The sequence below is a fragment of the Saxophila tyrrhenica genome, assembly GCF_035928015.1.
Source record: "Saxophila tyrrhenica strain CCFEE 5935 chromosome Unknown scaffold_8, whole genome shotgun sequence".
In the NCBI taxonomy this organism is placed as follows: domain Eukaryota; kingdom Fungi; phylum Ascomycota; class Dothideomycetes; order Mycosphaerellales; family Extremaceae; genus Saxophila; species Saxophila tyrrhenica.
In genome coordinates this window covers 1182837-1199260 of record NW_027041740.1, presented here as the reverse complement: position 1 = coordinate 1199260, position 16424 = coordinate 1182837, and the positions used below count along the sequence as shown (strand labels likewise).

Below are 16424 nucleotides of genomic sequence, written 5' to 3'. Positions count from 1 at the left end.
TACCTGCATATGACGATCGATCTTCTTGTACGACTTCACCTTAATACCGATACAAGACCAGATTCATCTACGGATTAATATCAAAGCTTCATTGTGCGGGCTGATGACGACCCTGAATGGCTCTTGGGAGCCCGTTCAAAATGGCAACGCCGACTCACCTCTATGCGATGCTGTCCGCAACGCCCCTGAAACCGTGACGAACTTACTGGAGCAGGGCGCTGAAGTAGACCGCATCGAGGCAACGACGGGACAGACGCCACTTTGCATCGCATGCATCAACGGTAACCTCACCATAGTGCAGACTTTGGTCGACTACGGTGCGGATGTCATCAAGCAGGACTCCACTGGATGGTTGCCCATTGAGCACGCTGCGTGTCATGGACATTTCCGAGTGATAGCGTTTCTCGAGCAGCACGGAGCAACTCGTCAGACTCAACTGTCGCTACCGAGGCTCGCTCCATCGCCTCGTGGGCAGCACGATCAGAAGGCTGGGGATCATGTGGCGTGGCTGCAGGAGAAGCCCATACCTGAAGGAGGATCTCACCTGTGGATCAGCCTGGGTAGTAATGATGCTACCAGGCCGTATAGGACGGTGTCTTTCAACAAGGGGCTAGAGGGATTGAGCAACCACGCCAATGCAACAAGTGCTAGCTCCTCACTCTCTGTCTCTTTGGCCGGGGATCCGAACGTGGAGTACAGCGTTGCCCTTCCTGTTCACGGCCGGTCAGTCAACCGTCCGTGGCACTTCGTCTCGAAGAACCTGACTCAGGCGCAGCTCATTTGGAAGTTTTACGCTCATGAGGACGGCACCCGAGATAGTGAGAGCAGGAGACTGATTGGGCAAGGCATCACTCTTCTCGGCGAGCTCAACCGAAACATGCGTCCGCATAAGGAGAGCCTGATGCGAGAGACCACGGTCCCGATTCAGGCAACGTCGGGCTACGGAGCCGGCGATGGAATGTTTGAATGCATAGCACAAGTCACGTTCTCCTACTTCTCGGTAGCTCACTATACTCCGCCAGTCCCGCCGCCACCGCCGCACTGCTGGAACTTCGGGAACGGCGTGGGCGGTCACCGAGGCTCTGGCAAGAACATGATAAATTCCAAGAAGTTGCAGGTTGGTGAGAACACCCTGCAGTCATTCTCTACTGCGATCAATCATGGAGCTTCCTTCCTCGAATTCGACGTGCAACTCACCTCCGACCTTGTCCCTGTAATCTACCACGACCTACTTGTTAGCGAGACTGGCACGAACTCGCCAATGCATACACTAACGTTCGAGCAATTCGAACAGCTCAGCAAAACGCAAGGCCCAAGAACACCAAGACTGTCAAGATCAAACTCGTTCAATGCAACAGACACTCCACATCTCGACGATCTCGCTGAGCGCATGACACGCACGAAGTTCCACAGCGTCCAAGGCTTCAAAGCCAACACCCGCGGCACCTTCATCCGCGAGAGCTCGTGCACCCTGGTCGACATCCTGAAGCAAATCCCACTATACGTCAACCTCAACATCGAGCTCAAATACCCGATGCTCTTCGAAGCAGACGAGTGGGACCTTGAACTTCTAGCCATCAAAACGGACATCTTCGTCGACACGGTTCTCGACAAAGTCTACGAGCACGCTCGAGACAGGACCATTGTCTTCTCCTCCTTCAGCCCGGAGATCTGCATCGCGCTGTCTACGAAACAGCGAACATGGCCGGTGTTCTTCCTCAGCAAGACGGCGGCGCCGAGGGGTGAGGTGCGGTCGTCTTGCATACAACAGGCGGTGGAGTTTGCGAAGAGCTGGGGGCTGCCGGGAATTGTGGTGGAGTGCACGCCGTTGATCAAGTGTCCGAGGTTGATTGAGTATGTCAAGTCGGCTGGGTTGGCGATTATGTCGTTTGGGGTGGGGAATAGTGAGCCTGAGAACGCTAAGGTGGGTTGTATTTCTGTGCGAGTGTGGGATTTGGAAGCAACTGACATCTGTAGATCCAATTCGACGGCGGGATTAATGCGGTGATCAGTGATAGTGTGAGAGCGATTGCGCAGCTTAGTGGCTTGCCTGGATCCAATGGCTCCGCTGAGCCTGTCAAGGTCTACCCTTGATTGTGGCAACATATATAGACAATGAGTAAAAGATAATCGTGCCGTCCGGATGATAATGGCACAAAGTTACCGCTGACCACAGATACTCGTCTACTACTATTCACAAGTTGAATGGGTGTCTCCGGACCTTCTCGATGAGCATCCTGTATGCTGTGCATTCTCGTCAACAGACATCCAAGCTGGGTGGCTTGATATAGGTGCAGGCTCATGGAGTCCAATCTAGTCGATGAATGGGAGGTGTCGGAGCCCGACGCTCATGCTGTGCTACCATACCTCCGGAGGTAGCGTAGCCACCTACCAGAGGTACAATATCTCCTATACCCTTGCGAAGATCCTGCTCCTTCACATGAGCATTTCATCCCATTCGTCGTGCTTACAGGGTGGGCCCATGCTCTGCAAGGTTCGTCGGCCCTCTAGAGCCCGTGAGGCTTAGTACACTGACTCTGACTTCATCTTGGATGACCACTTGCGTCTTTCTTCCGCTGTCGCACCGTGCACGATTCCAGTCCTGAGCCCGTGGCAGGATGATGGCACCAAATGACGTTTGTCGTAAAGCAGATGGCCGCGCGAAGCCTCCTTGAAGGTCCCGCAGTGGTTGGACTGCTGTGAGTCGCGAAGTCCACCTGGTACACTGACAAGAGCGCTCATGGACTTGTGCCACGCATTGGTATCTTTTGCCGCTGAGCAGTGGCTATCTATGGTGGTGTAACATGATGCCGGAGCTAGCACGTATGGCATAGTATGATCTCTCCTCGGCCGGTGCCACTGATAGTTCTCCCAGGCCCATCGCTCCGGACTGACAGGCTTCCAAACCCTTTTGGCCGAGCCTGGAGTAGAGAGTCGAACACGATTGCATGACATCACTGCAGGCTCCTCGTGTGCTGTCGAGAGGGCTGAGCACTGCTCGAAGAACCATTGCGGGGAGAAGCACATGCGGGCTGTAGCAAAGGTCTGTGGTACAAACTCGTGATGGACGGCTCCGATGGACTAGGTCTTCAGAAATGGAATCGGACTCGTGTAGAACAGGCGTACGCATACACCCAGAGGCGTCACATCATGCAGAAAGCGGTGGTGTTGCGATCAAAAAAGCAATTCCGTGCCTGTCGACAGCTTTATGCAACCCTGAGCGGCTCACAGTCGGCACTGCATTGACGTTTTGGCCTATTGATTTCCTGCAGCCGATGGGGATTGTAATTCTCGACGCTCGCGGTTCGACGGTCAGCACCGCTTCCATCTTGTAAAGGGTGGAACAGCTCCAGCAAACATCTGCACGCTCCCGTTGTCACCACATCCGCGAGCTTCCCCAGGCGCGGGGCTGCTGGGGGTGGATGGTCAAGCTGGCCTTACTACTGGTCTTTGGGCGTCATCGTAGGGCGATGCCGGGTCCGAGTGAGCAGTGCGCAGCCCGAGTGGGCACTGCCTGGTCCGAGGGAGAAGTGCGAAGTCGACTGCGCAGAAACACTTGCCAGTGTTCAGTCCTTTCCTTTCGTCTACAAAACGTTACAGCCCGGCCTGTGGCCTTGCCCTCAGAGGTCCGCGAACTTTGCCTCATGTTTCATTTCCGAGAAAGATACAATCTACCATCCATCGCTCCAGAGCCACCCTAGCCCGAGGTGATCACAAGGCAAACAGGCTACCGCAGCTCACCACCGCGTTATCAAATCCAATCACATCAAAGCATGGATCACCCAGTCTCGGAGACCCAGCCCTCCCACGTCGACTCTGCGGCCTTGCTTGAGTCCCATCATCTATTGCCGCACTCAAGGTCCAGCTTTTCGAGTTCAGAACATTCGAGGTCTCCCTCACCTGAGCGTGTTTCTCTTCCAGAGCACGCAGGCCTAGATTGCAGAAAATATGACGAGACACTCGTCATGCTCGGCCAACAACAAGGTCACGAGCCTGTCTTACCCCAGCGTCTTCGCCGGCAGCCCATAAGGGACACTTCCGCAGCGCACAGATGTCGCTCGTCTCACTTCTCTAGAGTGAGCATTCAAAGTCTGAACAAAGACGATCTGGCCACACCGAGCCTCCCTAGAGTGGCCAGATCCGAGAAAAAGTATGTTCCGTCTTCCCTAAGCAAGACTCATGGGTTTCTGATCTTGAAGTCGAAGGGGGTCGAAAGATTTCAGATGCCGCGTGGAGGGTTGCAGTTATGCTGGCCGCTTTTCGAGACGTTACGAGATGGAACGTCACGTAAAGAACCAGCATCAACTTGAGCCCGCCATTGGTAACAAGGACTTCTATCGATGCCAGGCTCACAGCTGCCGCCGTGCGGAGAAGCTGTGGTCCCGGCTCGATAAGTTCCGCGAGCATGTCATCAAGGCTCACCCTGGCTTTGAGGTCGAGAAGGTCATTGAGAAGTGAGATGCTTCAAGACACCTTAGGTGTAAGGCGCTAATGTAGTATCACAGCTCGACGTGTTCTCCTCAGAACAAGTTCTATTATCAATACAGCTTGACGACACCAGCCTTATCACCCGACCAACCAGCCTTTCCAGATCCGAGCTCGGTGGATTACAACAATTTTCACAGCAGCCGCTCGAATGGAGCTCAATGTGGAACGCCTGTTGTACATGGCATCTCTGGGGATCTTGCGCGTTGTTCTGGTGCACCACGAGTGCTCAGAAGTGCGGCACTAGACTTCCACCGGCGACCTGGGCGTTTTCAAGAGATCAAGGCCACGCTCAACCGAGTCAATAACGCCTTCGCCGACATGATTGGTAAAAAGCATCCCACAAGCGGTAGACACCCTTCGGTTCGGTCGTGCGGTGCTCCAGTGCCCTCACGCTCCAAAAGTTGTGATGCAATTCCTCTTAGCTGCTCCAATACGCATGAAGATGAGCTGCTGTCCGATCTGCACCTTTCGAGTCGCTGTATTTTACCATCACGCAACATTGAAGCCCTGTGCTTAGCGACAGGATCCGAGCTTCTACCTATGGCGAATCCTGATACCGCTGGACCGGCTATGCTCCCTGACTGGCCAAGCAGAAGTCCCGGAAACCATCTCCCCAGCAGCAATTTCGGACCAGTGAGGAGCAAACGCAGTGTAACAGCATCTCGGGGGCCGACTAGTCCATATGCCTGTCCGCAGGGAGCTGTCCGCAAACCTGCTCCGTCCAATGATGATCCCCTAAGAGGATATCCTTGCGTCTTCATCGGCTGTGAGACGCCGGATGCCGAACTGTTTGATGAATGTTCCAAAATGCAAAGGCAGTACACGTCACGCATCAGGTGAGCAACTACGGGGCTCTATTAACGAAGTTCAGACTAACAGAACGCAGGATTCATCTCAAGCGGCACAAGAGATTCTGGTGCACGAAATGCTTCTTGGCCTTTGGCTCAGAGACTCAACGACGTCTCCATGCCAAGGCTTGCAATCGTTGGGTTTGTGTCACATCAGTCTGTAAAAACTACTACTCCGAACGTACACCAGCTTGTCAGCACCCGGGTACTGGGCTCAGGAACCCCCAGTATTACATTTGGAAGGCGATCTATCGCATAGCTTTTGGCATAACAGATCCCTACGTACCAGTGCCCGAGCCAGAAGATCTGCTAAGACTCATCGGACAACCTTGCATACCCCCAGAGCAAGCGACAACCATGACAGGAACACAGTTCGCTGCTTCCGAACAATCCTTTGAAGCACCTGCGGTCAGCACTAGCTCGAAGTCTCTGGCAATCAGTACTCGATTGGTTCGCAACAATTCGGACACACGTTCTCCCATCGATGGAATGAAAGTTGTTGCACGGCAAATGCTACGGGAGCTCCAGAAGACTCAACCAAGGATGAGAAGTTTCTGGGAAGACATGTACCAGTCCCACCAGCGCTACCCGTCCACAGCGACTGATGAGGATGACTTCGAGCAACAAGAAAGAGCTGCCGCAATCGCTGAGATGCAAATGTTCTGCCGGCACTTGCGTGAGGCTATCGTCAACCCTGGCAGGCTTCGCGCGGGTGATGTCAGCGACTTGCAAGACCTCGGGCACGCTTTGTGGGGGCCGAGACAGACACAGACAACAAGAAAGACGACGCAAGACAGACTACTTTGCACCATGAGAGCTCCGGTGGCGCAAGCAGTACGGGAGTTCGGTCCCATGGACAACCTGGCAGGCCTGCCACCAGTATATCCAACGAACTGGCACCTGGCCTTGATCCGCTCGACCTCATCTCTGATTGTGACTGGGAACGTTTGTATGAACAAGCTCTGCTGGCTGATGCCGAAGGCTACTCGGAGAGTCCACCACATGATCCAAGACTCGGCGGAGCCGCCACGCAAAGCTCAGCTGATGACTTCTTCGTCATGATGTACGACCAAATGAGTGGTGTGGCTTTCGAAGATGGAAATGTTCTGTATCAAAAGACATTGAACCCTATGGACTCGGGGTTTGAGGAAGGCTCTGCCCACTCTGCTGCGCAACCGTCCGAGCCATGATATGTTGCTTCTGTGCTCTGTGTTGTTGTGCTGTGGCGTTCGTTAAAAGGAAGGGAATTGCATGGCTATTGTGTTGATGGTTATCTCGGTTACAGCTTGTTAGGGAACAACGGCGCATTTCGGCCTCCTCTGAACATATCCAACATCTCCTTTCCCATCCACTGCTCCCTCCCCTTCGCTATTCCGCCTTCCAGATCCTGACACCGGTTCGCCTGGATCAAAATCCCAGACCCATTCGCTTTCATCCCCTGGCCCATCAAATTCGACACCGTCAACGCCACCGTCTCAGCATTATTGATCGGGACACCACGATCTCCCATATCCTTCCCCCATTCCTGCAACGTCTGCCCCGTCCTCCGACCAAGAATGATCGGCGTGAGCGTTATGCCAGGCGCAATCACACTAATCGCAATCCCCACCTTCGCACAATCCCCCTTCAACGCCCGCAAATACCCGACCACACCATGTTTCGCGGCCGAATACAGCGGCGCCCCAGCAGAAGCCAGATACCCCGCCAGCGAAGCCGTCATAACAATACTCCCGCCCTCGCCCCTCCCGGACCCCTTGCGCCTCCCACTCGTCTCGTCCTTGTCGTTGCGCAAGTGGTACATGGCCAATTTCAACGTATCGCCGACAGCACGAATATCAATATCAATAGTCCGACGATCCGGTTCCTGGAGCTGGCCGTCTTTATCAAACGAATCCGTGAAGATCTGCTCGCCAATCTCCGCCACGCCGGCGTTGACGAAGACGCAGTCGATGCGGCCGAAGAACTCGGAGGCTTTGGCGAAGGCGGCGCGTTGGGAGGGCCAGCTCGTCACGTCGCAGGGGAGGTAGAGGAAACGGGGGGATTTGCGGAGCTCGGCTACCGAGGGCGGGTTGGAGGCGAGGTCCACGCAGACGATGTTGTTTTTGTATTCGGAGGTGTGGAGGTAGGCGGCGGTGGCGAGGCCGATGCCTGATGCTCCTCCGGTAATCAGGATGGTTTTGTTCCGGGGTGGGTTGGCATTGCGTTCTGTCAGGCTGTACGGTGGTGAGGCCATGGTGGAGGTGTGCTAAGTAATGGACCAGTCCGTACGGTGTCGTTGGCGGTTGGTCCAAGATATTTGTATGAGCTCCTGACTGTTTCGATTCCCTAGATTGTGGCTCGTGTATCTCATGTATCCTCCCAGATAGGAGTTAGGACAAGTGTATATGTTCCAGAGATGGAACTGTCTACAGTGGAGGAGGAGGAGTCGGCAGCGCTGTGACATTCACCTCGGCTCAATCACATGCACGATTGCCTTAGGCAGGAGCACATGCCAGGCGCTAGGAACTTGACGGATTCATGCAGCCTGCAACTTAACGTACCTCACTTGGTGATAGTTGATTAATGTAGGTACGGCTGATCAGTCTGTACTCGAAGGCTTCTGACATTCTCATAGCAGCGAAGATGGAAGTTCCTGAGGCCCCTCCACCAGCACAAGTGTAAGAGCTACGTAGAACGAGGTCGCCCTGGCATACCATGCTGACTCTGGCGCAGTGCGACAGTAGCAACCCCAATCAACCTCATTCTACTCTCCCTCTTCGTGGTCCTGGTCTACATGCGCTTGCGGCCCTCACCTGCCGCGACTCTGCCGACTCCCCCAGCACCGCTCGTATTCAAGACTTTTACTCCGCCAACACTCCAACCGTACAACGGCGAGAACGGGCAGCCAGTGTATCTTGCTGTCCGCGGCAAAGTCTTCGATGTCACACCCGGCCGCAACTTCTATGGTCCTGGCGGACCGTATGAGAACTTCGCCGGGCGAGATGCGAGTCGAGGGCTGGCGTGCCAGAGCTTCGACGCTGAGATGCTGACGGAGGACTTGAATGGGCCTCTCGATCGACTCGAGGACTTGGGGAATGAGGAGATGGACAACTTGCGAGGGTGGGAAGAGCGATTCAATGAGAAGTATCTGGTTGTTGGCAAGCTGGTGCCCGTGGGACACGCGGAGGCCGACGAGGACGTGAAGGCGTCGTAGTTGTATGAAAGCAAGGCATGGGCATGTTGCGCAGTAGGACACGAGATCAGGAACGACAGCAATGAAAGCAAAGACATCAACGCTATTCACGACATCTGCTTCACTCGCGCCTGCCAAGCATCTCACGATCTTCCAAGTTCGGTAAATGACTCCTCGCTTTTCGTCTCACCCGCTTTCATTGGCTGACCTTTCACTTCGACGGTAGACAATAGCAGGTATCAACACGTGAGCACCTCTTCACTTAAGTTTGCTTACCCTCTTTGGCATCTGATATCAGGCAGCCTGCATATAGATATGAGGCCTTCCCTTGCCGCAGCGATTCACTTCATCATCTTCCAAGATCCGACCTCATCATCTCGCAAGCAGCTCAACCATACTACCATACCATAACAACAGCCTACTTTAAGCAGACCTCGGATACGCCGCCATGGCACCCTACACTCGATCGAAGCGACAGCGCTCGGAAAAGCATCAGCCGCTTCAGCCCAAAGACCTCTTCAGCACCCTTCCCGAAGGGATCGTCCTCCAGATTCCCGAGGAACTGCCTGACAACGTCATCCCAAGCCTCAGACTCGTGTGCAGCAATGCTGTACCTTGTTGCAACACCATCATCGCCAAGCGCAGCAAGACACTTTACTTTCATCCCTCTGCCAACTCCATGCAGAATGTCATCGCAGCTTGCGAGCATCCTATCCTTAGCAAGGTGCGTCCAAAACTTCTCCCAGGCACAATTCGCTTGCTGACCACTCCACCCCTCGCATCAGGATGTAGAAGAACTCGTACTTCTCGGAGACCCGATGTGGCGCGAGATTGAGCTGGCCTATCCCGGTTGCCGCCAGAAAGGCCTGGAGTACCATCGCCATCGTCTCAACATCATATACCCTCGATCATCGCGCCATGAGCGTGCAGGTCACGTTCTATGAAAAGCGAAACATCTGACTAGTGACCAAAGGGCCTCAGTGGCTGGACTGAACAAGTCCAGACGTGTTCCTGAGGACGAATACGAAAGCAGGTTCCGAGCTTGGCCCTTTTTCTTCCCGACGAACAGCACCTCGCTGGAAGCGGAAGTGTCCGACAGTGACCGCTTGCTGCCGATCGATGAGACATAAAAACACCTCATAAACGCTCTCATTAAGCTGCGCAAGCTGCAAAGCATTGCTTTTGCAACCCACGTCGACGAAGACAAGAAAGGCAAGAGTCTCAATCAGACCTCATCATTGTAGATCAAGTCGCACGCCCACAAACACTCTGCACCGCCTTCCAGCTTGTTCGGGTCTCCCAAGGAATCCAGGAAAACATCGATTGGCCAGCCTTCGTTTCCCGACTTTCCACGTCGAAGAGGTCCTCTGATTCCACGCCGTTCGGATGCAGACGTCCTCTACGGGCTCCTCACCAGCAGGCGTCTCAACTTCACCACTGTTGATGTGGGTGCTGCACTGCCCTTCCTCGATGACGGGCTTCTTCAACAAATCGCTCGTAACAACATGGGCCGACCAACGCCAGTGTTTGCTCTGAGGCATTCACCGCCACTGTCGAGTATCACCTTGACGTTCGAATGCGGGTGGGAAGAGCTCGAGCGAGTCTACGCATACAAGTTGATGCTTTCCAACTCGGCACCTCATCTAAAGACCCTGCGAATCACCTTTACTCAGCTTCCACGCCAATGCATTCCGAAACGCTGGCAGAAGACTATGCACTCACTCGCGTACGTTCTGAAGGACTTGGAGCTACCTCAACTCGAAAGTCTGACCATCAGTCGCACCACTGACTGGGACCCTGAGAACGACATACGCTGGGAGAATCGTCCAATCTCCGTGGCTGGCATAGACTGGGAAACCTTACTGCAACCTTCCATGGTTACACTGACAAACCTGGCCTTCGAGAATGTCCTCGTTAACTACTATGACGCTGAGAAGTCGCCGGTGAGCCTTGCGGTCTCAACGCGCAGACTGCTGCACCATCTCGCAGACAAAGGTCAAGCGCTACAGCGGGTTTTCTGGAAGATTGCCAGGTATGAGCATTCACCACGTTGCCCGACTCGAGTACCGGTTTCATCATCGGGATTGTCTTTTCCGCATTGTATCGCCGACTGCAATGGCTACGAGGCGCACGGAAGTGTCAGCACCCCGACAGCTGAAATGGACGGGCTTGCTGAGGAGATGGGTGTTGCCCTTCATGAGAGTGAGCAAAGCTGGGAGTTCGGGGAGTGGGTTGTTGGGACGTCGGCGATGAGGAGGGCGGCGGCGGCGGCGGCGGCGGCGAAGGAGGAGGAGACATGACGCGGAATTGCCCTGTCCCATAGCTACGGTGCTTTGCCTTGCCCTTCGATAGAAACATGGAGGCGTTGGGTATTTGGGAGAGGGCAAGGAGTTGTTTGCTTTTCTTCTACACCTGCAATAGCACCTATATCAACTGAGCTGTGCAGCAAATATGTCGATTTTCACCACCTATCAAAATTTCGCTTTGTTTTCGGTATCCCGATAACAGTGCCATTCAGCGTTTGTGTTGATACTATCATCTAATACTCTGGTCTCCGTTTCGATGCCGAACCTTGTCTGTTCGAACGCGAGACGGGGAAGTGTTGCTGACTGTCCGTTGTTCAACACTTCAGGCGCTCGGACTCCCAACTTTGTCGAGTGGTACGATCTTACATTGTGCTACTTCATGACCAACAAAATATTGTAGCAAACTTCTCATCACCCTCTCATCATCTCTCATTCAAGTGGCTCTTTTGATCCCTTTCTCGTCCCGAATCTTGGTCAAAGGTTCTGTCAGGCCATTTGGAAACACAACCGGAACTCACTCCCACTCCCCCTCCCACACGATGAAAGACTCCACAAGAATATATCTCGCCTCCTTCATCGTCTTCCTCTGGGCCAGCTTCTTCGGCATCTACAACCTCATCGACATCGGCATCTTCGACGCCCACTACATCTTCTCCCCCTCCAAACTCCACGCCCTCGCCATCGCCTCCATCGAAGGCAACGGCAACAACACCCGCGCCATCGTCGCCAACATCGTCTCCCAGCTGCAAGCCGACCCGGACCTGGCGCCTTATCTGAGTGTAAAGGAGGAGTGGATGTTTAATAATGCCGGCGGGGCGATGGGGGCTATGTATTTGATCCATGCTAGTATGCCCTCTTTCGTCTAACCCCGCGCCACCTACTATTACCATACTAACGTATGATGTGTAGGCATAACAGAATACCTAATAATCTTCGGCACCCCCCTGGGCACCGAGGGCCACTCCGGCCGCCACACCGCCGACGACTACTTCCACATCCTCACGGGCACCGAGCTCGCCTTCTCCGCCGGCTCCTACGAGCCGGAGATCTATTCCCCCGGATCAGTGCACCATTTGCGCCGTGGTGAGGTGAAGCAGTATCGGATGCCGGAGGGCTGTTTCGCGCTGGAGTATGCCCGCGGCTTTATACCGGGGATGTTGATGTTTGGGTATGCGGATGGGTTGACTAGTACGATGGATTTGCCGACGCTGTGGACGACGACGAGGGTTACGGGGAGGGAGATGTTGGGAAATTTGGTTAGGGGGAAGTTGTAGGGTGGTTGATTTAGGTGGGAAAGAGACTTGTATTAATGTATAGGTCTTCGACTGTGTGGCCGAGGGGTATCTTGCTCCATAGAAATGCTGCAGCCTCTTGAGCGCCGTCTGATGCAGCGAAAAGAGAGCAATGCGCCGCCCAATGCTTTTTGACCTTGCAATACCAGGCGCCAGTGAAATGCAGTCGTGAATGCACACGCAGACCAGCAGCATGCTATTACCTCCACCTCGGTTCTCCCACACTCAACCGACCCGATTCCTCCTCCCCCTTCCCACCTCCCTATTACTCAACGGCTCCTCCGGGAACACCCACCCTCTCACCCTCTTCATCGTCCTCTTCTCGCTCACATTCGGCTTAGGCATCCACGAGTCTCTCGCAAGATGATGCTGTCTCGTCAGCGCCGTGGGCCCACCAACCTCCATCTTCCAGTGCAGCTGACCATCGAATGGTCGCTCCTTAGCCAGCATGTGCAAGTACCAGAGCGCTAGCCCAGCGGTCATGCGCAGGTTTCCGTTCTCGTTCATGCCGGAGTCGGAGATGCGAACTGGGTCTGCGACTTCGAGGAAGCCAAACAGTGGGACGGCTGCAGGGTCAGCTGATGGACCGCCAGCACGGACGCAGACGAGCTCTATCTCGGTCATGATGAAGCCGTATCGACAGCCGTGCTCGCGCATGAAGTGGTGGAGGTGCGCGAGGCCGCGGAGATACTGGACTTTGTTCTCAGGGGTGCCGTTGCGGAAGCCTGAGTTCCATTGGTCGTAGCACTTGGCTACACCAACGACTCTGCCGCGGCCGTCGCCGTAGATGGTTTTTTCGACGTCGGACTGGTAGTTGGAGACGAACTCGGGCTGTTGGCGGGCGCTGCCGGCGGATTGCAAAGCGCGCATGGCCATGTGCTTCTCTCCCAGAGCGAGCTTCAAGGCTGCGTTGACCTTGACGGCATGGTGTTTGGCGCACATATCCGCCAGCTGGGTCGCGGTCTCTGGGTTGAGGTTGACTTTGGGCGGCCCAGGCAGGTTGCGAACAGCGACCTTGACCTGCAGGAGATCTAGAAGGCCGGGAACAGCTGAGAGCGTGGAGATATTGAAGTCAGACCAGGAAGTGACATTGCGTACGTCGAACCACACATGAGGGCATGAGGGGCGGTTTGCTTCTACGGTCCTCTGAACCAGCGATGGGGTTGGGTTCGGCGCCGTCAAGTAGTCGATGATGGACGACTCTTCCAGGTCAAGCTGAGGATCGAACTCGACTTCCACAGACAGCCTGGAGGGATTAGCCGGAGGACTGGCCGTTCGTCGCCTGGCAGGGTAAGACTGCACATGGCCGTTGGGCATCATGATTGGCACAAGGTGGCTCATGGCGCTCGGCGTCCGGGACATTGCTGCGCTGTTGGCTGGCATGGGCCCCGGACTTGGGCTGTGGCGGTACGTCGGGAAACCAAACCGGCCAAGAACGCTGGCATCGATGCTGGTGGACGAGCTATTGCGCGAGTGCGAGCGGATATTGGTGGCAGACACCGATCTGTTGCCGGCAAGGGAGGGGCGGCGTGAAGCGGTGTCGTTCATCATGTGATCATAAGTCAAGGACGCTGAGCCAGGAGTAGGCAGCGGGTTGCGTGGAGCAGGACTAGCAGAACGCCTTTCCAAAGACGGGACTGGTGGAAGATAGCTGCCGAATTGCATGTGGTAGGCATCGGCAGGAAGCGAAGTAGTCCTGCTATGGCCATGGAATGCTTGCGTAGGAGCCGTCTGCACACTCTGGTCCTGAGGACGCACTCTTGGAAGAAGGGTAGGTCCGATCTCTCGGATCCTAGCTGGCGACTTTGGAGGTGTGGTAATGTGAGTGCCGGCCGTCATGACCGACTCCGGAGACCAGTCGTTCGGCCAAAAGGACGCATTAGTGCTTGCACTGCCACCAGGGCATTGGAAGTTGACGTAATCCTCAAAGTCCGCAGACAGAGGCGGCGTGACTTGTCGGTAGTCCATCGTATTGTTTCTGCCGTGTTCCAGACACAGCTAAGGAGCAAGTAGTAGGGCGTGTAGGTCTTCGAAATTAGACACTACCCAATCGAAATGACTTTTGTTGTAGCGGAGTCCAGCTCCAGTCCCGTCTATCAAACGAAGAACAAGACAAAGGAAAGAGTAAGAAAAGAGTCAAGGAAACTCGTGTGTCTCGTCACAAGCTGTCACAGTAAAGCCGAACCGTTGGATGTCCTGATGAGAAAGAAGAAGAGAGAAGAGGGCCAGACAAGCGGACACAGACGCGCTCTATATGCGTCTTCCATCAGCGCGTCCATCGACGACGAACAGAGGCATATGCGCCTAGGGTAGATGAGGATAGCGCAACACGAGGGAAATGATCTGAAACGAACCATGGAGCAGTGCGGCCAGACGTCCAAGCGGTACGGCTCGACGGCGAGGAACCAGCCATCTGGTTGATCGAGGCCATTGAAACACTTGCAGCCTGGTTTCACGGCGGACGACGATTTGCGGCTCCCGAAATACGCTTCTTCATCGCGTACCTACTCTGCCCCCAGGGCCAAAGGCGGCAGTCCAGTGGCCGCACCTATTTGCGTGTTCATCAACAACCGCCTCTGTACGCGCCTGGCGAGATGAAACGGTCTGGTCTGGACGCTGCAGGCGCGAACGTCATTTTGGTGGGAATCCATTCGGGTCGCGAAGAGGTGTTGTTGCTGTACGCGCTCGGGAAGAGGCCGCTGGGTCCGTTCATTGGACGGGCGGCTAGAGGCTAAAAAGAAAATGGCTGGATTTGGAAGGAGCTGATTGGGCGGGGCCTTTCTTGAAACGAAATGCAGATGCAGAGGCGATCAAACTGCCGACGAACATGCAGAGAAGTGTTTTGAAAGATGCAGGTCGACGGTGACTCATATACAGACGGTGAAGACGGAGAGAGGTATGGGAGGAGTAGTGAACGGCGTCTGTATGCTCCATCGCGTGGAGTTGTGTCGGTTGACAGACATCCAGAGTGGCCTCGACGGAGCTAATGTAACACAACATCCCCATTGCCAGAGATAGTAGCACAGAGACTTCAGTAGACGCGCGCGACTTGGTACGACGATGAAGCCAAACAGGCCTCAGTTGTCGCGCGGTAGAATAGCCGTCCTTGTGCGACAGAGTATCTGCTCCGAGGACAGAACAAGGCCACCGAGTCGGCGTAGTGACTATGCTCACGCCATTGTGCGGAACAAATGTGCAAGACTGCTTGTCTTGAGAGGCTGTGGTATGTGGCAAACAAAAAGGTGATAGATCATGGCTTGTGGGAGGTTGAAATTTTTTGATTCCGGGTCACGAGCATTGCTATCTCGTAGATCCTCATGGAGTATGCCACCACCGCTACAACGCGGAAGATGAAACGACGAGCGTCTATTTCTTCGTAGCAGCAGCCTCCTCCTCCTTGGCCTTCGCCCTCTTGGCCCGCACACCCACCAGACGAGCCTCGCTGCGCGCGTCGCGAAGCTTCCTGTACGCGGCCGGCTCGCTCTCGTAGTCTGCAACCTTGCCCTCCTGCACTGTAACCTTGTTGCTGATCGGGATGTGGCTGTTGGCGCGCACGACCTTGCCCTCGTGTCCGCTCTGGCGCGCCTTCTTCACATCTTCGGCAGAAGCTTCGCCAGCCTTTGGAGACTTGGTCTTGCGAGGGAAGAGGACGAGGCGGTCCTTGAAGGTCTTGAGGCGTTCGACATTGGCGGCGAGGGACTCTTCGGAGATGTTCTGGCGGCGGGGGTCGACGCTGATGCCGATGGTGGGCGCCAGCTTGCGTGGGATGCCGGCGGCCTATATGTATTATGAGTGTGCATTTTTTGGTGTGATCTTTTGGGAATGCCCACCTTGAGCTCAGCGAAAGTGAACCCACGACCAGCGCGCACGCGACGGTTGTACTTGATCGTTGGGCAGCGCACGACTGGTCTCAGCTTGTCGACGGGGCGCGGTGCGACCTTTGCGGCCTTCTCTTGACGGTGTTGGCGGCGGCGCAACTTGCGGCCGGGCTGGGAGGAGTATGTCAGGACATTGCTGTCTTATTGCACGACCGGCGCCACTGCTCTCAGCACGGCGGGTGTGAGAGGGGAATTACCTGGTCAAAGTGCACGCGGACACGGCGTTGCCAGTCCTTGCGGAAGTCTGGGAAGCGTCAGTATGAATTTTCATGTGCGGAGTGGTGCGCGTCTTCGTCCTTACGGTTGTGCTGGATCTGCTGGTTGTGCTTGATCGCCTGTTGGTACCGTTAGCATCGTCTCACAACTTTCTTGATGAGTTGCGCTCACCATTGTGTCGGTATGTGATCAAGCAATGCACTTGTCGTGATGGTTGAAGTTCG

At 55.0% G+C, this 16424-nt stretch overlaps 9 protein-coding genes across 9 annotated transcripts; 6 read left to right on the top strand and 3 right to left on the bottom strand.

Annotated features, from left to right (window-relative positions):
- Positions 1-103: 103 nt before the first annotated feature.
- GDE1_1 (Glycerophosphocholine phosphodiesterase) lies at positions 104-2094 on the top strand (the record flags this gene model as incomplete). Its single annotated transcript, XM_064803060.1, has 2 exons — positions 104-1924; positions 1978-2094. The coding sequence occupies 2 exons, from the start codon at positions 104-106 to the stop codon at positions 2092-2094; spliced, it is 1938 nt and encodes a 645-aa protein (XP_064659185.1).
- A 3806-nt stretch (positions 2095-5900) lies between these two features.
- Positions 5901-6398, top strand: LTR77_005816 (uncharacterized protein; the record flags this gene model as incomplete). The annotated part of the gene is made up of 1 exon (XM_064803059.1): positions 5901-6398. One exon carries the CDS (start codon positions 5901-5903, stop codon positions 6396-6398), a length of 498 nt encoding a protein of 165 aa, XP_064659184.1.
- Positions 6399-6615: 217 nt separating this feature from the next.
- Positions 6616-7569, bottom strand: LTR77_005815 (uncharacterized protein; the record flags this gene model as incomplete). Its single annotated transcript, XM_064803058.1, has 1 exon — positions 6616-7569. The coding sequence occupies one exon, from the start codon at positions 7567-7569 to the stop codon at positions 6616-6618; it is 954 nt and encodes a 317-aa protein (XP_064659183.1).
- A 389-nt stretch (positions 7570-7958) lies between these two features.
- On the top strand, positions 7959-8529 carry DAP1 (Dihydrodipicolinate synthase; the record flags this gene model as incomplete). The annotated part of the gene is made up of 2 exons (XM_064803057.1): positions 7959-7993; positions 8049-8529. 2 exons carry the CDS (start codon positions 7959-7961, stop codon positions 8527-8529), a joined length of 516 nt encoding a protein of 171 aa, XP_064659182.1.
- A 427-nt stretch (positions 8530-8956) lies between these two features.
- On the top strand, positions 8957-9452 carry LTR77_005813 (uncharacterized protein; the record flags this gene model as incomplete). Its single annotated transcript, XM_064803056.1, has 2 exons — positions 8957-9232; positions 9294-9452. 2 exons carry the CDS (start codon positions 8957-8959, stop codon positions 9450-9452), a joined length of 435 nt encoding a protein of 144 aa, XP_064659181.1.
- A 561-nt stretch (positions 9453-10013) lies between these two features.
- LTR77_005812 (uncharacterized protein) lies at positions 10014-10808 on the top strand (the record flags this gene model as incomplete). Its single annotated transcript, XM_064803055.1, has 1 exon — positions 10014-10808. One exon carries the CDS (start codon positions 10014-10016, stop codon positions 10806-10808), a length of 795 nt encoding a protein of 264 aa, XP_064659180.1.
- A 545-nt stretch (positions 10809-11353) lies between these two features.
- On the top strand, positions 11354-12088 carry ERG2 (C-8 sterol isomerase; the record flags this gene model as incomplete). The annotated part of the gene is made up of 2 exons (XM_064803054.1): positions 11354-11660; positions 11724-12088. 2 exons carry the CDS (start codon positions 11354-11356, stop codon positions 12086-12088), a joined length of 672 nt encoding a protein of 223 aa, XP_064659179.1.
- A 243-nt stretch (positions 12089-12331) lies between these two features.
- On the bottom strand, positions 12332-14074 carry LTR77_005810 (uncharacterized protein; the record flags this gene model as incomplete). Its single annotated transcript, XM_064803053.1, has 1 exon — positions 12332-14074. One exon carries the CDS (start codon positions 14072-14074, stop codon positions 12332-12334), a length of 1743 nt encoding a protein of 580 aa, XP_064659178.1.
- A 1398-nt stretch (positions 14075-15472) lies between these two features.
- rpl13 (60S ribosomal protein L13) lies at positions 15473-16374 on the bottom strand (the record flags this gene model as incomplete). Its single annotated transcript, XM_064803052.1, has 5 exons — positions 15473-15883; positions 15937-16095; positions 16182-16228; positions 16286-16319; positions 16372-16374. 5 exons carry the CDS (start codon positions 16372-16374, stop codon positions 15473-15475), a joined length of 654 nt encoding a protein of 217 aa, XP_064659177.1.
- Positions 16375-16424: the final 50 nt, after the last annotated feature.